This window comes from Motacilla alba, chromosome 7, assembly GCF_015832195.1.
Source record: "Motacilla alba alba isolate MOTALB_02 chromosome 7, Motacilla_alba_V1.0_pri, whole genome shotgun sequence".
Classification (NCBI taxonomy): domain Eukaryota; kingdom Metazoa; phylum Chordata; class Aves; order Passeriformes; family Motacillidae; genus Motacilla; species Motacilla alba.
Genome location: NC_052022.1, coordinates 31,635,220 through 31,655,953, shown reverse-complemented (window position 1 = coordinate 31,655,953; position 20,734 = coordinate 31,635,220). Strand labels below are relative to the sequence as shown.

Genomic DNA, 20,734 nt, shown 5'->3' with positions numbered 1-20,734 from the left:
TGCTTTTGTGCATTTGTAAAATACACATTCACCCACACACACAGATTTCAAGTGACACAGTTCTTGAAGGCTTATAAGCTTGCTGCAGCACTTTTTTTTTCTTTTTCATTCTTTCGAGCAACTCAAATATCTTCACTTTCTTTGCCTAGAAATATTATATTTGTGACTCTTTGCTGAATGGTGGGCCATAGCAGATATGGAGGCATGCTGCAAGTGGACAAAACCAGTAATTTTTACCATAAAATTATTAAACAAGGACCTGATACTAGAAGATGCTGATTTACAGACTCAAAATATGCCCTGAACTGCTGGAGAGCTTTATTTTACTTCCCCATTTGCTACTGATGGGACAACTGTGCTCGGACATCTGCCAGAGTAGATATTCCAGAAAAAATACTTCATGGTTTAAAATGTTTTCTTCCAACACAAATAAAGCAATTTAAGTAAAAAAAACTCCACAAACCGATTTTTATTCTGGAGAATAGTGTTCACAATGGGAGTTCTGGAATAGCTAGTCTGGAATAGCTGTTGTGCTAAACTGCCAGAGTATGAAGGGAGCACTTGCTGATGGGTACTGCTACAGATTAAAAACCAAACCAAAACATAAAAAAATTATATTAGCTGTTGAAAAGGACATCTTGGCTCTTAGAACAGAGCCGATAGACTCAAAGGAAACAAGACAGCTAAATAAACAACATATTTAAACAATAAAAGATCAGAATATGTTTGGCCCTGTTAAAATTCACCGGAGAAGTGAAGGTCTCAAGGAGCTTTTGTCTTGCAGGTACTCCTGTATGGCTTACAGGAAAGAAGAGAATAATCCAGTGTCAGCTAAAAAAGGACCCTTGAACAAGTTTACTTCCGGGATGGCTGGGTGCTCAGAGACCTGAAGTGACAGGTAAAAATGGCTCTTGTCATGACTGTTTATGGCTGAGAGCTCAGCTCCTGCTCTCTGAGCTCTGGCAGGGCAGATGCAGCTCTGCAAGGCTGGCTGGGTCTGGGGCTCACAGCTCCTTGGGAGTGCAGCCTGCAGAGGCACTCAGCTCATCTACGGGGTGAATCAACTCTGAGCCCCAAAGCAGACTGCTGTGATTTTACTGACACATCGTTGGAGAGGCTAAAATATTGTCATTTCCTATCACATGGCCATGCTGAGTATTTACAGATAAGGAAGGGATCTTGCAAATATATAGTGACAAGCTCAAAGCAAATGGGGAGAAGCAAAATTCTTTTTTGCTGAATTTTCTGTCATCACTAAAATGAGAACATGTTGTTCTCACCATGCATTTGTTAGTGAGAGGATCTCCTGTTCTCAATTTCTAAAGAGTGCTTTACACTTCACATGAGGGAAAGTCTACTGGGCCTTTCTCTGCATCCAAAAGAACATACTAGATCATATTAATGTGTCTTTAGCATGTCCTTTGAGCTGCCTTGTTTGAAAAATGGAGTATGAAAGTGGTGATACAGAAATACCTGCAAGCATCCTCCTTTATATTTAAACATCTCACTTATGCAAGGAAGTGTAATTTTGAACCTGCAATCATCAAGCCAGTGCATTATCTACACTGGTCAAAATCACAGTGGGCCTAGAAAAGGAGATTCACTGCAGCACCCTGATGATGATGGCAGTGAGGCAGCAGTGATAAATCTAACCCTCTAATCTTAGCAAGAAGGGAACCTATTTTTGCCAGGTACCCCTCTGTTGTTTCCTATTGTGCCCTGAAGCCAGGTGTACGTGTAGTGATTTCAACACATCACATCTTTCAGTTCATTGTGGGCCTGAGAACGTAACACAAAAGGCCAGGGAAAGGTAATAATTTCACTGTCAGTTTTCTGAAGGCACCATTAACTTGCTCTTTTTGTTGTGTATTTTAATGTACTTCAGAGCATATTTTCTCCCTTTGTTGCAACTCACGTTCTCCTGTAGATGTCAATTATTTGAGACTCGAAGAACATTTTGATTCTCTAAGTGTTCCTTGCTGAACACACAGCATGTCCATCAGAGTGCACAGCTACCATGCCCCTGATTAGAGGACGCACCCCTATCAAGAGTTTTAAAACCTGATTTTTTTCTTGCCTGTAGGTGATAATGCACTTTCAGAGGCTGCTTCAAATAAGTGCTGTAAAAGAAATGTATAGGACTTCAGCAAAGACAGCACAGAGCCCACACAGGAGAGTTAGAATGAACAGAGCCAGGTGGTTGAATGCAAAATGAGTTGGAATCTGTGGTCTCCCAGTGGTTGTTAAGAAGCTGGTGAATGGAACGTGCCAAAAAGGTGTTCCATGGACAGACTGCATGGATGCTGCTGGTTTGTGAAAATGATAACGATGTTAGTTCAAGGAGTAGGTGGAAGCAAGCAGGGAAAACTTGCTTCTTAAATTTTATTTATTTAATGGTGCACACCCACCTGTATTTAACCCAAACTCACACTAGTCCTCTACAATTTAGTTAGTTCCAGTTCAGATGAAACCACTACTAGGCTAATCATTCTATAGATTGCTGCTTTCAATTTTTTGTTGCTTAGATTATAGATTGTTATAGATCGTTGTTTAATGTCTCAACCAAGGGAGACATTATTAAGAAAGAAAGAATTTTCAACCTTTAAAAAGGTCATGCTCAGTTCAGGACTGTTAGGATGGTCTGCATGTCTCATCCAAACAACTTCACTTAAGTCTATGGGAACGTTCCTATCTAGCCTAGACAAAGGAGATAGTATTTAATTCTACAGTAAATACCTTTGACAGTAAGTCTTGCTTTAACAGAAATCAGAATGATTTCTTTGTCTTGGCTCTCATTGTTGGGAACTGGGCTGGATAGCTGAGGAATTCATCGTGTGGAATCACTGTAGATAAGATCAGATGATACCATGTTGTGCATAAAAGAAGGGAAATTAGGGAAAGAAAAGGCAAAAGAGATGTGTGGAGTTGCTGCCCCTTCCTTTCTGCTAAGTAGGATGTGTCCACTGCTGCTAATGGAGGGAGGCCCAGGGCCCCTCTTAATTTTTTTTTCCCTCTCACCAGCATGTCTGTGTCTGGAAAACCAGTGGGGAAAGTCTGCAAATAGATGGGTGTACAATTTTTCTCTATTCTAAAGTACAATTCTTTTACAAGGACAGGAGAGAGACTGTTTTTTTGAATTCTTCAATCAGAGACAGTCCCGTTCTGTACAAGCATCTCTTTATTTACTTTCTCTTTGGTTTGTGCTTTGTTTTTGCAACACTGCTCTATAAGCTTTGCATACTAATGCTGTCTCTGGTCAGAGTCACAGAATGTTCTGAGCTGGAAGGGACCCACAAGGACCATTGGGTCCAACTCCAAAGGGAATGGTCTGTCCAGGGATTGAGCCCATGACCTCGATGTTATTTACTCTCAGTGTGCTCTGTATGTTCAGTAATTCTATGCTTTATTTATTTTATGTTTCTGCTGGATTGGGAATAGGATAAATTCTTAGATTTGTCTGGCTTTCAATTTGCAGCCACCACTGTATGTAGGAAACTGATGGGGATTCCTGCTCCCATCAGTTGTTTCAACAGCGCTAAAAGGCATAAACAAGGAGTGATTGAGGGAGAAAGGCAGAGATTCCTCAGCTCAGTGGGCAGAGTCCAACCAGACACCTGCTCTGTGCATTCTTCCTTGCAGGAAGGAACAATGCCAGTTATCCCCCAGTGCCAGAACAACTTTGCCCAGGAATGAGTGAGGTAAAGGCTCTCTGAGGCTGCACTTCCTTCATCCCCGTGCCATGAAACTCAGGGACTGCTGGTGACTGCCCTCCTGGGCTGCTCCTGGCACAGCTGGGAAAGGAGGCTGGGCTGGAGCAGTTTCCATCTCCAGTTCCCACCTTTGGAAATGGCTGGTGGAAAGGAAAGCATCTTGCGAGCACAGATAACTGCTGGGGCCTGGCCTTAGGTGAATACTAAGAAATGGGAGGAAGAATTTATTGGAAATAAGAAAAATCATGCCAGTGCTGGAGAAATACTGAGACCTGAGGTGATGGGACAGACAGTAAGGTGTAAAACTCAAAATATTTGCTGAAAAAAAAAAAAGTATATTTTACCACTAAAAAAAAATTGTATATTTTACCACTTTAAGTGCTTGTACTTCTAAAAAACCCTCACTTCACATGGCTTAAAAGATAAATATATTTTTTCATTATATAATGAAAACATAATTATATAATGAAAACATAATTATAAGTAGTGCTGTTGTTGTCTGTGACAGAAATACATTTAGAGAGTTTTGCTACTAGCATGTTTCTATTTTTGCTTTCAATATTTTCATTATTTCTGTGAAAGCTTCTGATTGAACCTTCTTCTCTCAGAAATTTTTACACCTGAATTACAGATCATTCTGATAAGTTTTTAATTACAGCTAGAGAAGACTATTTAGAGCACTCCTGACTGTTAGAAACAAGTCCATGTGGGGAAAAATAAGAGGTAATTAGCTTTACATGAAAAATAGCTGCTGTCATTTTCCAGTGACAGAAGGAAAGGGAAACAATTTCTACACTTCACAGCAAATACACACTTGGACTGGAAAGGACTGTTTGGCTCAGAGTCCATACCTTGAATTTATCTGAAATTTGACTAGTTTTACTACAGGTATTTGCTATGAAGATTTTGAAGGCGTTGTTATTCTAACTTTCTAAATTCTTGTAGCAAGTCCATTGCATCATCTGGATAAAGAGTATTCCAGTTACGTTAAATGGTGATTTTTGTAAGAGGGTTGGGAATATGAAAAACAAGGCACTGTCACTGCAATGTGCTATAACCCATGGAATAGTATAAATAAATAATAAACTAGTCAAAATAAATAGTGAAAATAAAAAATTAGTAAAATAGTGTAAATAAGTAAATAAATAATACACTTGAGGAATCTTCAGGTCGTCTCAGACTGAGAGCTCTCGCTGAAGAGAATTTCTTGTGAATTTTCTTGTTGCAGATCCTGATGTATCTCTGGTGGCTGAATGCCTGCAGGCTCTGGAAGCAAACCCTGGAGTAAGGAAACCCTTACTGCAATCCTCTGCCCAAACTATGCCAGAAGGAGCCAGTGCTTGAGGACAGCTGCTGAGTCCAGTTGGCATCCCAGGATGGGAGTTCCTTGTTGTGAGTAACAGGAACAGGTTGGGTATGGGCCCTGCTCTGAGGCTGCAGATCCCTCCAGGAAACCCTGCCAAATGCACTTTGGGGATCTCTACTAAATTTGCACGTATCTGGCTCCTGTTCAAGGTTAGCTAAGGAAAATGTGATTAAGTATTTGTGTTCCAAGCTCTTCTCTGATGTTTCAGTCTACATGCAGGGGAGTTTTAGGGACAAAGTCATTATAATTTCTCTAAGACTATAAATATGTGATTTGAAAGGTAGCAATGCTCTGTTTTGAAGACTTTTTATAGCACAATTTAAAAAATTAGGCACAGAACAGTTTATTCTACTTTTGGTCCCCTTTGCTCTAATTCACTCATGTCTAGCAATGGTTTTTGATCATCACATTTATTGTGTTAACTCTCTGATAGTCTGTTTAGTGCAATTTACTTTTTGTAGCATCTAAATATTCCCTACTAATTCAGTATTTTGTTTTCTTAAATATTTATATGCAAAGCTCCTGGAGATACAGTGGGCTGTGACAAAATGGAACAGCTCTCTGCGGACTTCACTGTGTCAGACACCACTTCACAGTGATCCCTGTCCAACGCATGGAGAACCTTTGGGAGGAGTTTCTCTGCTGCAGGCAAACGTTTGTCACCTTTCATTTGCAAATATCAAGGTAAGGAGCTTTGCCAATACATGAATACTTGTGTTCAAGCCTGTTTTGATAATTTTGCATGGATTATGATTATGTATTGGCTGTACAGCTCTGGGATTCCCTGCTGGACTCTGCCCCAGCCACTGGCCATGGGCCCGCTGGCTCCAAACCAGGTCTCTGCATAGAAGGGTTTGCTCCTGGCTCCTTCACGGGGAGAACTCAGTTCAGATTGCCTGCATCCACCAATAAAACTTGGATTCACCAGACAGCACCAGCACCTCTGGGCACTTTTCCCTTGTGGCAATTTTTCATTTTGATACTGATTGTGAAATCTGAATTTCCAGGAAAGATCGTTCATCTCAAGTCAGGAATTAACAATAGTGTGCAAGCACTTTTCAGAAAACAGGCTTTGATTTTTTTTGTATTTGTATTTTGTTAAATTCACATAAAACAATATACTAAACTTCAAAGGAATTAGCAATAATCATATGATCTTTTCTCTTTGTAAGAGTTTTTATTTAGAGTAGTGAATCTTGTCAAGGGGAAGAAAACTTTTAAGTAATCATTAGAAGTACTGGCTGAAAATATATTTAATTTAGGGAGCAGTGATAAAACTGAGTTTAATTTAAAAAGAATCTTGTATGTCATTTGCCTCGAATAAGGCGTGAACTCCACGTGGATAAATTGGAATTGTTCATTCAGGGAGTATGGTTTAAAGATGTTAAAGAGCTGTAGGGTGATTGATAGATAATTGTAATTATAAACAGGGGTCTGTCACTGCTGCACTTGCAGTCACACTCACTTTGGAATGGATTTCATCTAGTTCAAAATGACTTTTGTATTTTCTTGGCACATAGATTTTCAGAGTCAGATCATTTTCAAAAGCTGAAACTTTGGTTTAGAACTGTGACTTTAATGGTGACTGCCACGACAAGAACGTGCAAGACACAGTATTGGAGTAATTGGAATATTTTCAAAGGCAGTAATCTTTGTATCCTGCAGAGAGTGGAGCAGGATTCTGTGGCAATATTGGTGGAATATTGGTAAGTTAGTTTCAATATCTTGTGTTATAAGAACATTTCTGCTTTTAAAATTATATAGAAAGTGCAAGGATCACAGTTTAGTCTGAGGGGGTTAGCATGCTGGGTTTCATTTTGCTTTTTAATTGCTTTTGGGCATCTATACTGCATTGGGAAATGCTACTGTAGCTATAATTTCTGTTCATTTTCTACTGCTGGGCGTGAGTTACAATAAAACATTGTAAGGAGCAGCATTTGGATTTGGGGGATTGGATTTACTTCTTCTCTACAGTTACTTGTATAACAGTACAGAATAATTGTTAAATGGACCAGTTTTAACTCTGTAGATACAGAGCATCAGTAAGGCAAGTATTGGTAGAGAACTGAAGGACCAGACATAACTTAGAGTCTGTAACAATTCCCACTGCCTGACATTTGGTCCTGGGAACTGGAGTTCAAACAAACCTACCTGCAAATACAGGCTGCTGCTTAGAAGTCATGAAGCAAGGCAGGAGATTGTGCATTTTTTGGATGGATATTGGCACATTTTAAACAGGTATTAACACCCAGGATTTAAGATCCCCTGGTGTGGTTAAATATTCCTTAGGTTTTTCATTTGAGCTCAGGTTTGCTTATCTACCTCCACCTCAACTGATGGGATGAAGAAGATAGATACACTCAATTTAGTCTCTGCTGTTAGTTCCTGATGAAACAGACATTTTGGCTTAATATAAGTAAGTATTAATAACTTTTTATTAAAAGGTGGATTCAGAAGACAAGAAATAGGAATACGAAACCTTCAGGTAAATAATTTTATGTCCAGTCATCTTATATTTTCTGTATAAACTTCCTCCAGAAATTCAGGACTCTAGTATTAAATATGAGTATTGAAAAACACTTAAAACCAGAATAATTGTTAGTAACTCTATGTAATTACTTTCTCCCTGGGTTATCATTTAACTAGCACAGAGTTAAGACATCTGTGAAAGCAAATTTAGATCAGCTTTTTGATATTACAGGACAGGAGAGATGAATAAATGGAGTAATATTTTATTGATCAGAAACAATACTTCTCTTAGCAATTAAAATGCATGATTCATATGAACAAGGTGAAAATGAAACAACCAAAAAAATAACTTCACATTTTTTCCATTTTCTTCTTAGTGTAAGCAATAAATACAATGCCATAGCTTCTATTAATCTTATTTACATAGGACAATAAATGAATGTTGCCTGGTTGCCAGCCCAAATGTTTCTTGACATCAAAAGGAGTACGTGTTGCAGCATTTCTACAGCCAAATACTTTTGTAGATCACCACCATGAAAAACTGAATAACATAAATGCCAACATTAAAAAACCAACTGAGGCACCCTGCAATGCAGCCATTTATTAATTGAAGACAGTAGCATTAAAAATAGACATTTTCTCTCATTGAATCATAACATGCTGGTGTTACAGATAAAAATATAAGACAACTATTGCTGTAGCCCCTGTAGATTGATACAATAAATCCTCACTAAATTAAAAATAAAGAAACAGCAAAGAAGAACAGGTACTAAACAAGTAATAATCTGCATGTTCAAAGGAATCTCACAGCCCCACCAAAAGAGAGTTTACTTTCATCCCAGAGAAGACAGCTATGGACTGCAACATTCTGTGAAGTAGAAGAGAGCCATGAGAAATCAGCATAAGAATTTGATTTTACCTTATGGTGACAGAAAAACATTTTAAGAAGCAGCCCCTTCTCTCAGCTGTGTAGAAACTGAAAAAAGGTGAGGTAGGAAGACAAAATAAGGAATTGGTATTTTCCAATGCAAATTAGGAAACAGATTATCTAACCTCAGCAGGAGAGGGGAAAATACAGCTCTGCTACACCATGTGACCCTTCACAGCCAGAAAGATTTCCTTGCACATCCAGCTGGCTGTGTTTCTTTTCCAAAGCGAAGATGGGAGGGTTTGTGCCTTGAAGGAAGCTGTGATTATCCACCTAGAAGTAAGGTAATTTCTGTACAAAACCAATTTTCCCTCCTAAATTATAATTACACGTTTCTCTAATAGAAATATATATTAAATGACAAAATCTGTAGTCTGTTAAATTTGAACTGCCTCTCTGAGAATGAAGCTTAGTTATACTCTATCACACTCTAAACCAACATCTATGTGTTAATTGCAACAACAATCCACCAGGTACCATGAAATAATTGTCTAATAATGTGCCATAAATGGTTTACAGCACATTTTAAATGGACAGACTCTTGTCTGGGCTTTGAGTCTCAGTGGTACGTGCAGACTGTGCAAAGGGAACTCAAGACAGATTTATACCAGCTGATGATCTGGTCCCACAAATGTAAAGCTGCTACACTGGAGCAGGGATTTTCTGCACTACTGATATCCTCTGAACATGGCACAAATGTTAAGTAACAAAGATCAGCAAGCAGCTTTGCAAATAACCTCTAGTCATGTTGTAGCAGACGTTGTTACTGTCACCCTTAACATTTAAGAGACTGTGTCATCTGACTGCCAGATCTCACACTACGCAATCGAACAGATTCTTCAGATCATCCCCATCAACTGACCAGACAGCCCTGCAGAAAAGGGGAAATCTTCATTTGTGCATCCTAGCTGAGATTCTCTGTTGTGAAACTGTATCAGTAATAAAACACTTTCTATATTCAAAGTCCAGACATAAGAACTGTAAAAAAAAACTAAAGAAAGGTGCAAGTGGCATGAACTTGCCACGTCCTCCTAATGTTTGCTTTGTAAGTATAAAGCATTAAACACCTTATGAAGTCACAAAGCAATAAACACTGAAAATTACCTAGACACTACTGAAGCGTAGAGAAAAGCTACTGACAAAAATGTTTAAATGTCAAAGTCAAGGTGGCTTGTATAATTTTGTATGCAAAATTATTTCAAACTAGTCTCAGAAAGAACTGTCTTCCAATTTTTTGACTGGACTACCTGCATCAGAAATAGGTTCATTAGCAAAACAGTCTGTCACAGTTCCAGCATCTACTTTTTCTTCTGCCTAATTTTGGTTTTTCCCCATTTCAAGTAGACTTATTTGCAAATGACATGTATAATCAGTGAACTCACCTCGTTTCATGCCCTCATTCTTGAGCATTTTTGTCATTTCACTTAACAAAACTGCTATTTCTTTAAAGCCTAAAGATTTAAGAAAAATATAAGTTTCTATAAAGCCACATTTTCTCAAGACCTTCCTGACAACCTCCTAGTTTTCAGTGAGACCTTTATGCACCAGCAGAACCAAAGAAAAAACATATAAAGTACTGCTCTTAGCTAATTAACTGAGACAGAGATTTAGACTCAAGCAATCCAAAATAATATTGAAATCCTCAAGGCATAAAGTGTTGAACCTTTGTAATACAAAACTTATACTGGATTTTCCAAATAATGAGAGTTAGTTGGCTTGCTGAGTCTGAGTCTCATATACTGGCTTTAAAGGTAGTATATCATGTGCACTGTGCTCAGTCTTGCACGCTCACCTCAGACAACAAAAACAGCCACAAAATTAACCAAAACTTTGCCCCAAGAATGAAGGAATAAGTTATCAAGCATATGGCCAGGGAAATACATAAAAGTAAAATCAGAACAATGCCACAAGGAATTCTGTACGTGATCTTCTCCAGTTGAAGATTCCTTAAGTTAAATTCCTTAAGCACACAATGAAGTTCCACCAGCTGCAGTTACTACGAGTGTCTGGAGGGACTTACAGTGACTCAGGTTACTCCTTTGCTCTCTGGCAGTGAGGCCTCATCAGTCTTGTCTTTGTTAAATCCAGAAGAAACTTCCATGAATTCAGGAGAAGGAGACACTTCTGAATATCCTGAAATAGCTTAAATAAAATTGTTCAAATCTTGGTGCAAGACAGTACATTGCAGTACAGAAGTGCATGAAGGCTCACACTGGAAGTGGTGTCTCTGTCCTTGGTGTAAAACAGTGGGAAGAAAACAAACTGGCCAAACCAAAGCAAAACATCAATCTCTTTAACCAAAACAGCAGTATCTATCTATCTTTGTTACTTCAGACTACCTGTCAGGCTTTTTTGACAGCCAAACGAATACTGGACCAAAAAAAAGAACCTGGAAAATGTCTTGTTATTATTGCACCTACTTAAACCATTTTGCTTTGCTCTATTTTAAATTGAATTAAGACAACAGAGTATGGTATTTACACTCTAAGATTCTGTAGGCAAACGAAGTGGCTTCAACACAGCACAGTCTTATACAAACTTCCAAGAAAATAAGAAATCCTTCATTGATTCCCTTTGTACAAAAATTTGCCAACTTTGTCTACACAGTAGAAACTGAAGAGGCAAAGTTTGTATCCTTATATAAATGCACATACATATATAGATATATATGTACAGATGTCCATACTGTATAGATACACAAATACAAACCTAAGTATATACGCACGTGTGTATATGCACACACACACACATATACGAGAAACGTGTTGGTTTAGTTCGCATCATCCAGGAGAACAACATATCCCAAGGTAGGTGAGATCTTCTGGCCATGAAGTCGCTGGATCAGCCGTGGATTGGCACAGGGCAGGGGGCAGCCCCTCAGCCGTAGAGCTTCTCAGTCTTGAGTGCCACGCTGTCCATGTCGTGGTAGCCCTTGCCGTTGAGGTGCTCGCCGCCGCAGTCGTGGCCGTAGCCGTAGCCCTGCACGTCGCTGATGGTGGACACGGTGTAGGAGGCCGTGCGCATGGCGTCCGAGTGGCTGAAGCTGTGCTCAAACTGGATCTTGTACTGGTTCCAGTGCCTCCTCAGCACAGCCTGCACCTGTGCCCCCAGACAAAGCAAAAGGCATGTAAACCACGGCTCAGGGGCTTTGCTGGTTCTCTTTGTTCTTTGTCTCAGCAAATGGGGCAGCAAGGCTCAGAAATCCTGGGCCAGGATACCTACCTACATGCCATTTAGCCCTAAGTAATTCTAAATTATTCACCACTTAGGTAAGCATCATTTTTCAGCAAATTTGGTGTGAAGTAATGGCGTTTTACAATTGTAGTGTACTAGCTGCTCAGAAAAAGCACAGGTTACAGGAGGAACAGCAGCCACACAATTTTCTGCTTCCTCCCCTATGAACTACTGTCCAGTGTAGGACAGATCAGAAACAGAGGTGACTAAGGTAATTTCTGTTTGTCCTTATTATTTTCAAAAGGCCACATCCTCAGCATCTTTAAATTCCTTTACTCTCAACAAACCATAATTTACATTCGCTGTAATCATTACATGATTTTAGCACAAGACAGTCTTTCGGTCTTTTGGCACAAGTCATTACATGATTTTGGCACAAGGCAGTCTTTCCCAGTTTCTGGCCATATCTTAAGTAAATGACAAGAAGAACAAATTCCTGAACTCCACATTTCTAGCAGAGTTAAAAATAAACCTGATAAAATAGCTGAAGGCCCCATTGGTTTACACGTCTCCACTGAAAGGATGTGATGTTTGTCATGGCCTTCCTCCCCTCCAATATGGTTAAACACCTGTGCAGAGTGCAGCCATGAAGTGTCACATTCATGAAATTCAGACAGAATTAGTCTTTCAGGGCAGATGCCAAGTGGGGAATGCTAACAATGGTAATAGCTCCTGTTGTTGCTTTTTCAAACATTTTCCTACTTTTAAAAAAACTGCCTACAGGTCATGAATATTTAATTTCCTTTTCAGCCAGACTTTGTACAGAAATCAGTCCTAACTGCTAACCAGTGAACAGTGACTGCCCCAGTTAACTGTTTATATTGTGGGTAAATATTTTTAGGATTTTTCCATATGTCTTCAGGGTTTATGTTTGCTTTCCATTTCCCTCACACAATGGCTCCTTTTGTCTAATTTTACTCTGGCTTTAATAATGAAAAATAAAAATAAATCAAGAAAAGGGATGTAGTTTTTAGACTTCCTGCAGTCTGGTATCAGAAACCTTTGTTTGAAGGAGAACTACATATTTCTCAAATCCTTCACAAGGAAATGTTAGAGTAAGGAAAGAAGTATCAACCAATTAACATAACAAATTAGCATTTTAGGGCAAAGGAAGTGCTTTCTGTTCATAAGAAACCGTTCATAAGAACGTTCTAATCCACGCTAAACATCTAAACAAAAATCTTCAAACACTGAGAAATCAATTATCTTAATAATTTTGAGCTTCAGATCTTACTGCTTTTCATATAAAAATCCTGTACTTCTTCAGAGCCTAAAGGCAGAGTTCTTGTTTCAGCATGGAAAGTTTTTGGTTAATTAATATATGCATTGCACAGAACCTTAGAACAGAGCAAACACAGAACCTTAAGTCTTTGCACAATTTGAATCCATCTCCTGTAATCTATCATAAAGCCAAGACAAGGACCATATTCAAAATTCCAGCTTTTCCAAGAGGGAAGCTTGGAATTTAGTTTGGAATCAACCAATCTGTGTTCATCACTAAGCTATGTGCTATTTGTTCTCCTTTCACAGTCAGTTACTTCAATAAGCTCAGAGTTTGAACGTAGACACACATGCAAAAAATTACACATTGAGCAATTTTCACTTTAGACAAGACAGGCTGGAGGTGGGGAAAATGCCAGCAACTGGAACTAAATGGCTTAACAAGGTCAAAGAAGTCTCTTGGCAGAGCTGGGAGATTAACTAGGCTTGCCAAATTACACACTCCACTCCTCTCCCACACTCTCCTGGTTCCTGCAGTAACAATTGTTCATCTTATTTTTGCTTGCTAAGAGCATTTCTTAACCAATCCTAAAGGATTCCATAGCTCCTGAGAGCCACCAGCACCCCTGCAAGACAAGTCTCTTAGGGCTAGTGCCAGGGAAAAGCAGTCCAGCTGCCCCATGCCAGGGACAGAGAGCTATAAAAAGGGTTTCCTGTATGGGAAAAAAGCATTTCCTCTCTGCCTGCCCCAGTGCCCATCACACTCTCTCCTCCATGCATTTCTAACTGAGCCACTATTCCTGGCATTCTTTCCAAAGCCTCTCCATTACTGCTGAATCACGACTGCACCCTGTCCTGCTGTGTCTCTTCTTGTAGGGTCTTATATCCTTTTATCTATTGTGAGTGGCCTTCAGTCTTCTCTAACCTTGCAATCATTTATAGAAAAAGATGGGGAAAAATCAATGACACTCTGTTAAACAATATGTGTGTCTGCCCACAGAGTGAGAATAGAGCTTTTACCACTTTCTGCTCAGCTTTGAGCAGAGGCATGGAGCTGTAAATTCAGCTCAGGAGGGGTACAACTTCGTAACTTTGTTACAAGAAAGGATGTTAAGGAAAGCATTGAATGAAAAATGTTGTAATAATATAATTGTGTTTCTCAGTCATTAACAGAGATGCTGGTCCCAGCTGGAAGAATCTTTCTTTCTCACCTTATAACTTAATAATGGCTGGATTTGATGAGTTTGCAGGAAGGACTCCTTCCAGTCAGCCCTTTAACACTGGTAGCTTGATGTTGGATATCAGACAAATTAAACAGCTCAGTAGCCAACCAGGAGAAAAAAAAAACCCAACAAAACAAAACCCAAACCAAACCCCAATACAGCCTCATCTATCTCATCTATTGTACAACAGATTGTATAACCTTGCAAACCTGAGACTGATCTTCATGGCAACATTTCTGTGGAGCAGTGAAGTGAAGGGGAAAAAGCAAATGAACCCCACAAGGCTTACACAGACCATGTAGGTCATTATAGCACCTGCAATTAAAATTTCAACAGGAATCTTCCTACTGGTTTATCAGAGATCTGGGACAAGCTTCTCCTCTGACCACAGCCTGTATGACCCCAAAAGCCACTCCAGGCCATCTGAAGCTGGCAGATGTGATGTGTTGAGAGCATCTTACTCTGTGGGCTGCTGGCCCATGAGCAGACTGACTGTGAGTGTCCTTGGGGAAGCCCTGCCACAGAGGATCCAAGCTGAAGGGCTTGCACATCCACCCTGTCTGGAGGAGCTCTGTGACCAGCAGCTGCAGTGCCTGTAAGAACTGGATTTGACAGGCCATCCCTGGCTGCTCTGCTCAGCAAACTGGAGATGTTCCTTGGCTACAGTCAGCAGCACATACCAGCTATTTTTCTTACACTTCTTAATCCATCTTCACTGAAGTTCTATCCTAGCAGATCACTTTCTTTCACTTTTTGTCCAGAAGTGTTTTGCTTAAACAGGATTTGGCTCCTGACATTTGGGGCAGAACACACTGAAATTTACAGTAACAGGCTAAGACATAGAAAGAAACTAGTGCTTTTAGCATTTTTTAATTGCTAATACCCCTGCCTGCAGCCCCACTTGCTGGGGCTGGAACCTTCTAGGAGACAAAGGAAAGACATTTTTTTCTGTGCTGGCATTTTTCCCTACCTACATTCTCCCCCTGCATTTCCTCACTGATACAGTTGTTTATAAAGCACTAAGTCTTTTCTTGAGCAAGGTGTACTGAAAATAATTTTAAAAAAAGCAGATAGTGGTCACTGAGCCCAAAAGTGGTTTAAAAAGGATAAATTTCCACTCTCTAGAGAGCAAATACAGACATGTATGTTTAACTAAGTCAAGGCCTATGGTCTAAAAATTGAACTCCTAAATTAATAAATGTTAAAATACCTACATCCTCCTTTAAATATTATTCTACTGGTAGATATTCAAGCAGTGATTCACTTATTAGCATTTGTAGGAGTTGTAGAAGAGCTCATCTTCTACCACTGATGAGCCCATGGTGAATTTAGGGGATGTCTCAATTTGGTTTTTCTTACACAGCAGAAGAGGATATATTAAAAAAAATATGAGTTTGTAACAATGAAATATTAACAGATACAGGAATAGATTTCAAAATCAATCATAATTTAAAATTAAAAACAGCCTTGGAAGAGGCACAAGGATGAAGAAAGAACTGAGCAGTGGACAATATTGTTTCATAAAAACTGCAGAAATTTCAAGGTTTTCCACCCCTCCTCCTTAATTTTCCTCTGGAGCAGGACAAACTGATTTTTTTTTTTTAATACCTGGTTTTAGAAGGCATTCTGAACTACACTGTGGCATTGTGAAGGCATCCTGAACTGTCTGCTCTGTTAGAAGGGAAAGACTGTGTGACATGTCAATGCGGAGTGAGGGCAAGTGGTCAGATCCAATCCAGAACACTTAGCGGTGTTCTTGCTTTGCAGTAAATGTATGAGCAGGGAATTGAACCTGCAACTACTCTATGGTAAAATCTGATCAAGGCCCCTGCCCCAGACCCACTGAACCCAGAGAAAGCCTATCTTTATCTTTTCTGGCTCCTTGGTCAAAAAATCAGTGAGACACATGCATTTGGGTAGGGGGACACACAACAAAGACACACAAGTAGACTTTCAAAGCCCATGGTAGTTCCATTGCAATTCTGTCAGCTTTGGACTTGGGAAGAGAAGGAGGGCAATCTACACTAATCAGTTCTAGAATTAGTGAAATATTTACCTTTGAGTCAAAAATACTGCCCAATAACACTACAGAAACACATTGACACAATTTTAGATAAAAAACCCTAAGGGTTCTGTTTGAGGAAAACATCTGGTTACTCCCAAATTTCTGCTTACAGCCTACACTTTAACCACACTAAATGTAGAACAAATGAGCAAACAGATGTGTAGGAATAAGTATAGCATTGTAATTGTTCCTCTGCCAAAAGCGTTGGCAAATTACCAGTTAGTTTTTTGGTGGGGGTAGTTTTGTTCATTTGTTTTGGGATTGCTGGGACTTTTTTTGTTGCAAGCAAGAGCAACATTAGCGATTTTAGATATATTTTTTTAGCCTTTCTAATACTTTGATCTCTGACACTGAGCCTCTGGAAGTGTACTCTCTACAGCCTGGGGCAAGAGTTTCTACATGAAAGTCACGCTGGGCACTCCAGGGACCTTGAGCTAGCCAAGATAACAGCAAAGCTTGTTAGCTTCAACAGGATCAATACCATCTATTGCTGAAACCTGGCACAATCCTCTAAAGTCAGAATAAGGTCTGTCCTTGGAACTGGCTGACCATGGTGCCTTAAACATGCACTTGTGACCCACACAAATTCCTGCTACAAGTGCACCAAGCTGTTAAGGTCCGACTGTTGGAATGCTGCTTTTTGCTTGTGCTAAAAAACACTTTTCCAAACCTCAGCCTAAAATTTTCCCAGAGAGTGAGTGTCATAAAACAATCCCAGACTCACAGAAGGAGTTTGGTTGGAAGAGACCTTAGTGACCATCTAATTCCAGCCCCCTGTCGTGGGGTACAGCCACGCCCCAGCCCAGCAACACCTGTGCAGTGTGGTCCTGTTCCTGCTACAGAAGGACCAAGCAGTGATTCTCCAGGATAACATCCTGTACAGCTTCCAACACAGACAAATAAACCTTCTGGGTGTTGAACTGCTTTTCAGTGTTATGATATTTATCTGGACTCTACAGCAAAGTGACAACTCTCTTCAATTTCTTCATCAAGACAAATGAGTATAGCTCAGCACTCAAGAATCAGTCCTAACACACTTAATGGGGCCACGAATGATCCCATGGTCCTTTCCAAGCTCTGTTCTTGGCATCCTGATACTTTGTTTTCTTCTCTTAATTTAGACAAATTTAGACATAAAATTAAAAAACAAAAAGAAAAAATTACCACCTCCGTAATTGCCGAAACAAAAGTGTATAAAAAAGAAAAATTATTATAGATATAGTAAAAGCTGTTACTCTACCTCACCATTGAAGAAGCAGAAAATTGTAGCCACCAGTAGACCCTGTAAAATAAAAACAAAGATTCTGCTTTAATTCATATGCATTTAGGGTATTTCAGGTGTGAGATAATTAAAGGTTTCTGATAAAATTCAGAGAAAATGCAAGACAAATCTAAACATGTTGAACTATTTCTGAAAATAGATCACTAAAAACATGGGGCCAGCTTTCTGCCACGATGTTTCCTTCCTTTGAAAACTGGAAGGCAAGTAAATGAAAATCCAGCATGCTGAGAAATCAAAGACTACTGGACAAAGATCTTTAAAAATTGCAGTAACACGACTATTTTTCTTTTATTTGATTGCCATGCCAACTGCTGTGAGCTCAGGGCAGCCAGGGCTGCGTGCTGCTTCCCACCTGGTAGTGCATGAGGATGTGCATCACGTAGTCGTACACCTCCTCGGCGATCCGGCCCTCGGGTCGCCATGGGAACAGCACAAACTCGATGCCGAGGAGAGGGACAAGAATCAGGGTGGCTCTCACTGCCTTCATGTACAGGTTGGACTCAGCCTTGTGGGTGTCTTTCAGCTTGGTTATGAGAACACGAACGATGTTCAGCAGGAAGAAAAGGTTCACCTGTCGGAAAAGGAAATAACACTGAGAAAGAGGTCTGGAAAATCATCTCACACACTGACTTGTGAGACTGGAAACCAGACAACACAAACTCACAGTGCTTTCATAATCACCCTGTGATTATACAAGAGATATCAGATAAACATCTTTGAAAACACCTTCAAGTAACTGAAATGGGGCTCTAGCTTCCACTATCTACACCCATTCCTCGAACTCTCTAAGCAAAGTACCTGCCAGTGGTAACAACCCACACACCTTTCTCTCTGCTGCCAGTAACAGTGCATGGGTGAAGGACTGATTCTTTTCAAGTTGGTCAAGAGAGAGGATGGTCCTTTTCCCTCCTTGTATTTAAATATGGTTCTTCAAAAAGCTACTTTTTATTTTCCAAACGTGAATTCGGTAAACTTATATAGAGAAGGTAAAATCAGAATAATAATATTAAAAATATCACCAAAATGCTGCTACAAGGAACTGTATATTCCTCTAGACAAACAGTGGATTTGGCCTTCTTACAGTAGTCAATGGCTGGATCTTTTATTCTTCCAGCAGAGCTGCCAATGGGGCAAGCACTGAGATCAGATGCTTTATGTCATTCCCTTGCACTACTGAACTTGTTTATTTCCATAGTAATGGAGGGTTTTTTTTAGAAATGGTCTATCTGTTCCTTCAGTTTGAGCAGGAAAAAAAATCCCAAACTGTCATTGTGAGCAAGCACAAAACTGATACACTCACACAGATATGTGCATGGATACACACACACACACACCCCCCCAGGGATGAGGAACCAGAGCTACAGCAGCCCCAGGGATGATCCCAGCCCACCCTCACCTCCCGTGCAGCCCCTGATGGAAGCTGCAGGCAGATGAGACCCTGGGAGCTCAGCCAGTCCCTGCCCTTATCCCAGGCACAGACAGGACAGAGGTGCTCTGGGGAGCCTCTATGGAAGGGACACAGGCTCTGCTGCTCTCTCTGCCTCCACAGGATTGTCTGCCCTTGCCAACAGCTAGAGACAAAAGGGGGGTAGGGGAAGAAGCTGGCAGACAGACAGACAGACAAATCCCTTCCAAAACACATCAGAATTCCTGGTCTAGGAGGAGGCTCGGTCTTGCTGTAGCACAAGCGCAAGCAGGGGAGGCATTTCAGACCATGGGTGTCACGCTCCACAGCCCTGGCAGAATTCTTTCTGTCAGTTCAGGCTTTCAGAATAAATAGCTGTGTGCTATTATAGCAACATGGCCCTTTACAGATATGGGATGTTATTTATATTCTACTTACATGCTATTTAAATAACTCTAACAGGAAGCTGTTTTACATAGGAAACTACTGCATGAAGTTCTCCTGGAAGCCTCCAGCTACCTTTAAGCTTTGTTTAAACAGCCAAGGTCTTCTGATTCTTTCTCGAGGGATTTATTTAGATTTTATGTAGCCCACGATCCCTATCCAACTTCCTATAGTACGTGCAGACAATGAGTCCTTCCTCCATTTCTAAATTTAATCCTTCTCAAATCTACTTGTTCAACATTAACACATCTCAAACACTGAGTTTTCTGTCCTCTCATGTTTTGGTAGCGTGGCCAATTTCTGTAACGCTGCTCTTAAGTGCTAGCTGAAGATGAGAGCTGCAGCAGCCAGGCATAAATAGCAGCACCCAATGAGCTGGTTCTTTTACAATAAGCACAGAGTTTTTCTATTTGTTTCACCCACCAAAACCAAAATGCACGAAATTAAGCATGCAAAGAGTTTGCAAATAGCAAAAAGGGCAAACAGAAAGCTGGAGGAGGCAAAGCAGAGGGCAGAGCAGTACTGAGTGTCAGTACAAGTATGTAGCACCAATTTTTGATGAATATCTCTTCTGTCAGAAAATAAGAGTGAGATTGGGATGAACTGAATTTTTTATTAAAGTGATGAAGGCAGGTCCTGTTTTTAAGTAAGGTGCTGAGTAGATTTTTACATTTAAGCAAAAGTAGGGCAGTGGAACTCCTCGCATGCACATTATCATCAAATTGACTGTGATGGTTTGGAAAAGCCCAAAGGAGCTCTGTGGTGCTATCTGCAACACAGAGTGAAATAGCAACAGCCCCACAGTGACCTGAAAATTGAACAAGGCAACTGAGCAAAAAATAGAAACAAAGGCAGAGAAGGCAATCCTAGACACAAAAAAATGTGTTGGTGCCTATACTGGAAACTCAGGAGCATTTAGGGCCTGGCTTGACAGCGGCAGTGAACTGAAGCCGAGTTCCTAAGTCAATAGGGGTTGGAGTTTTTGCATTAAACTTTCCTCATGTCCCTGATATTTCTACCTTTCTCCATGCTGAGTTTGCACTAAGCAGTATAGTAATCCTTGTAGATTTAAATTCTGTTTCAATTCTTCCTTAGGATGATATAAACTGACCATTCTCACTTGAGGCACTCAGATATTTTTAGATATGAGCTGGTAGCCACTGCCTGGCTTTTAGTACCGTTGTTCAGCTCCGTATCTTTGCCTGCTTGGACACAACTGAGCATTCAACATCTAAACTCCTAAGCCTGGCATTGAGTTCAGCTTACAGTCATTAAACACAAGGACATGAAAGACAGGGGAGCACCTGAACTTCCTTCTAGCACACCTTCACTCAGAACTTGCATCTGTAGTGGTCTGTCAGACTGCAACACCAATACATAACATTAT

General features: G+C 40.1%; 1 protein-coding gene across 2 annotated transcripts in view; it reads right to left on the bottom strand.

Moving 5' to 3' along the window:
• Positions 1 to 7,792: 7,792 nt before the first annotated feature.
• The window catches only part of CALCRL (calcitonin receptor like receptor), a 62,856-nt gene continuing 49,914 nt past the window's right edge, over positions 7,793 to 20,734 (bottom strand). For both annotated transcript variants that reach the window (XM_038142237.1, XM_038142236.1), the window contains exons 11-13: positions 17,851 to 18,069; positions 17,457 to 17,498; positions 7,793 to 11,572 (exon numbers count right to left, since the gene is read on the bottom strand). In XM_038142237.1, the coding sequence (XP_037998165.1) occupies positions 11,351 to 11,572; positions 17,457 to 17,498; positions 17,851 to 18,069 (483 nt within the window). In that variant the 3' untranslated portion in view covers positions 7,793 to 11,350. The remainder of the gene's footprint in view (positions 11,573 to 17,456; positions 17,499 to 17,850; positions 18,070 to 20,734) is intronic.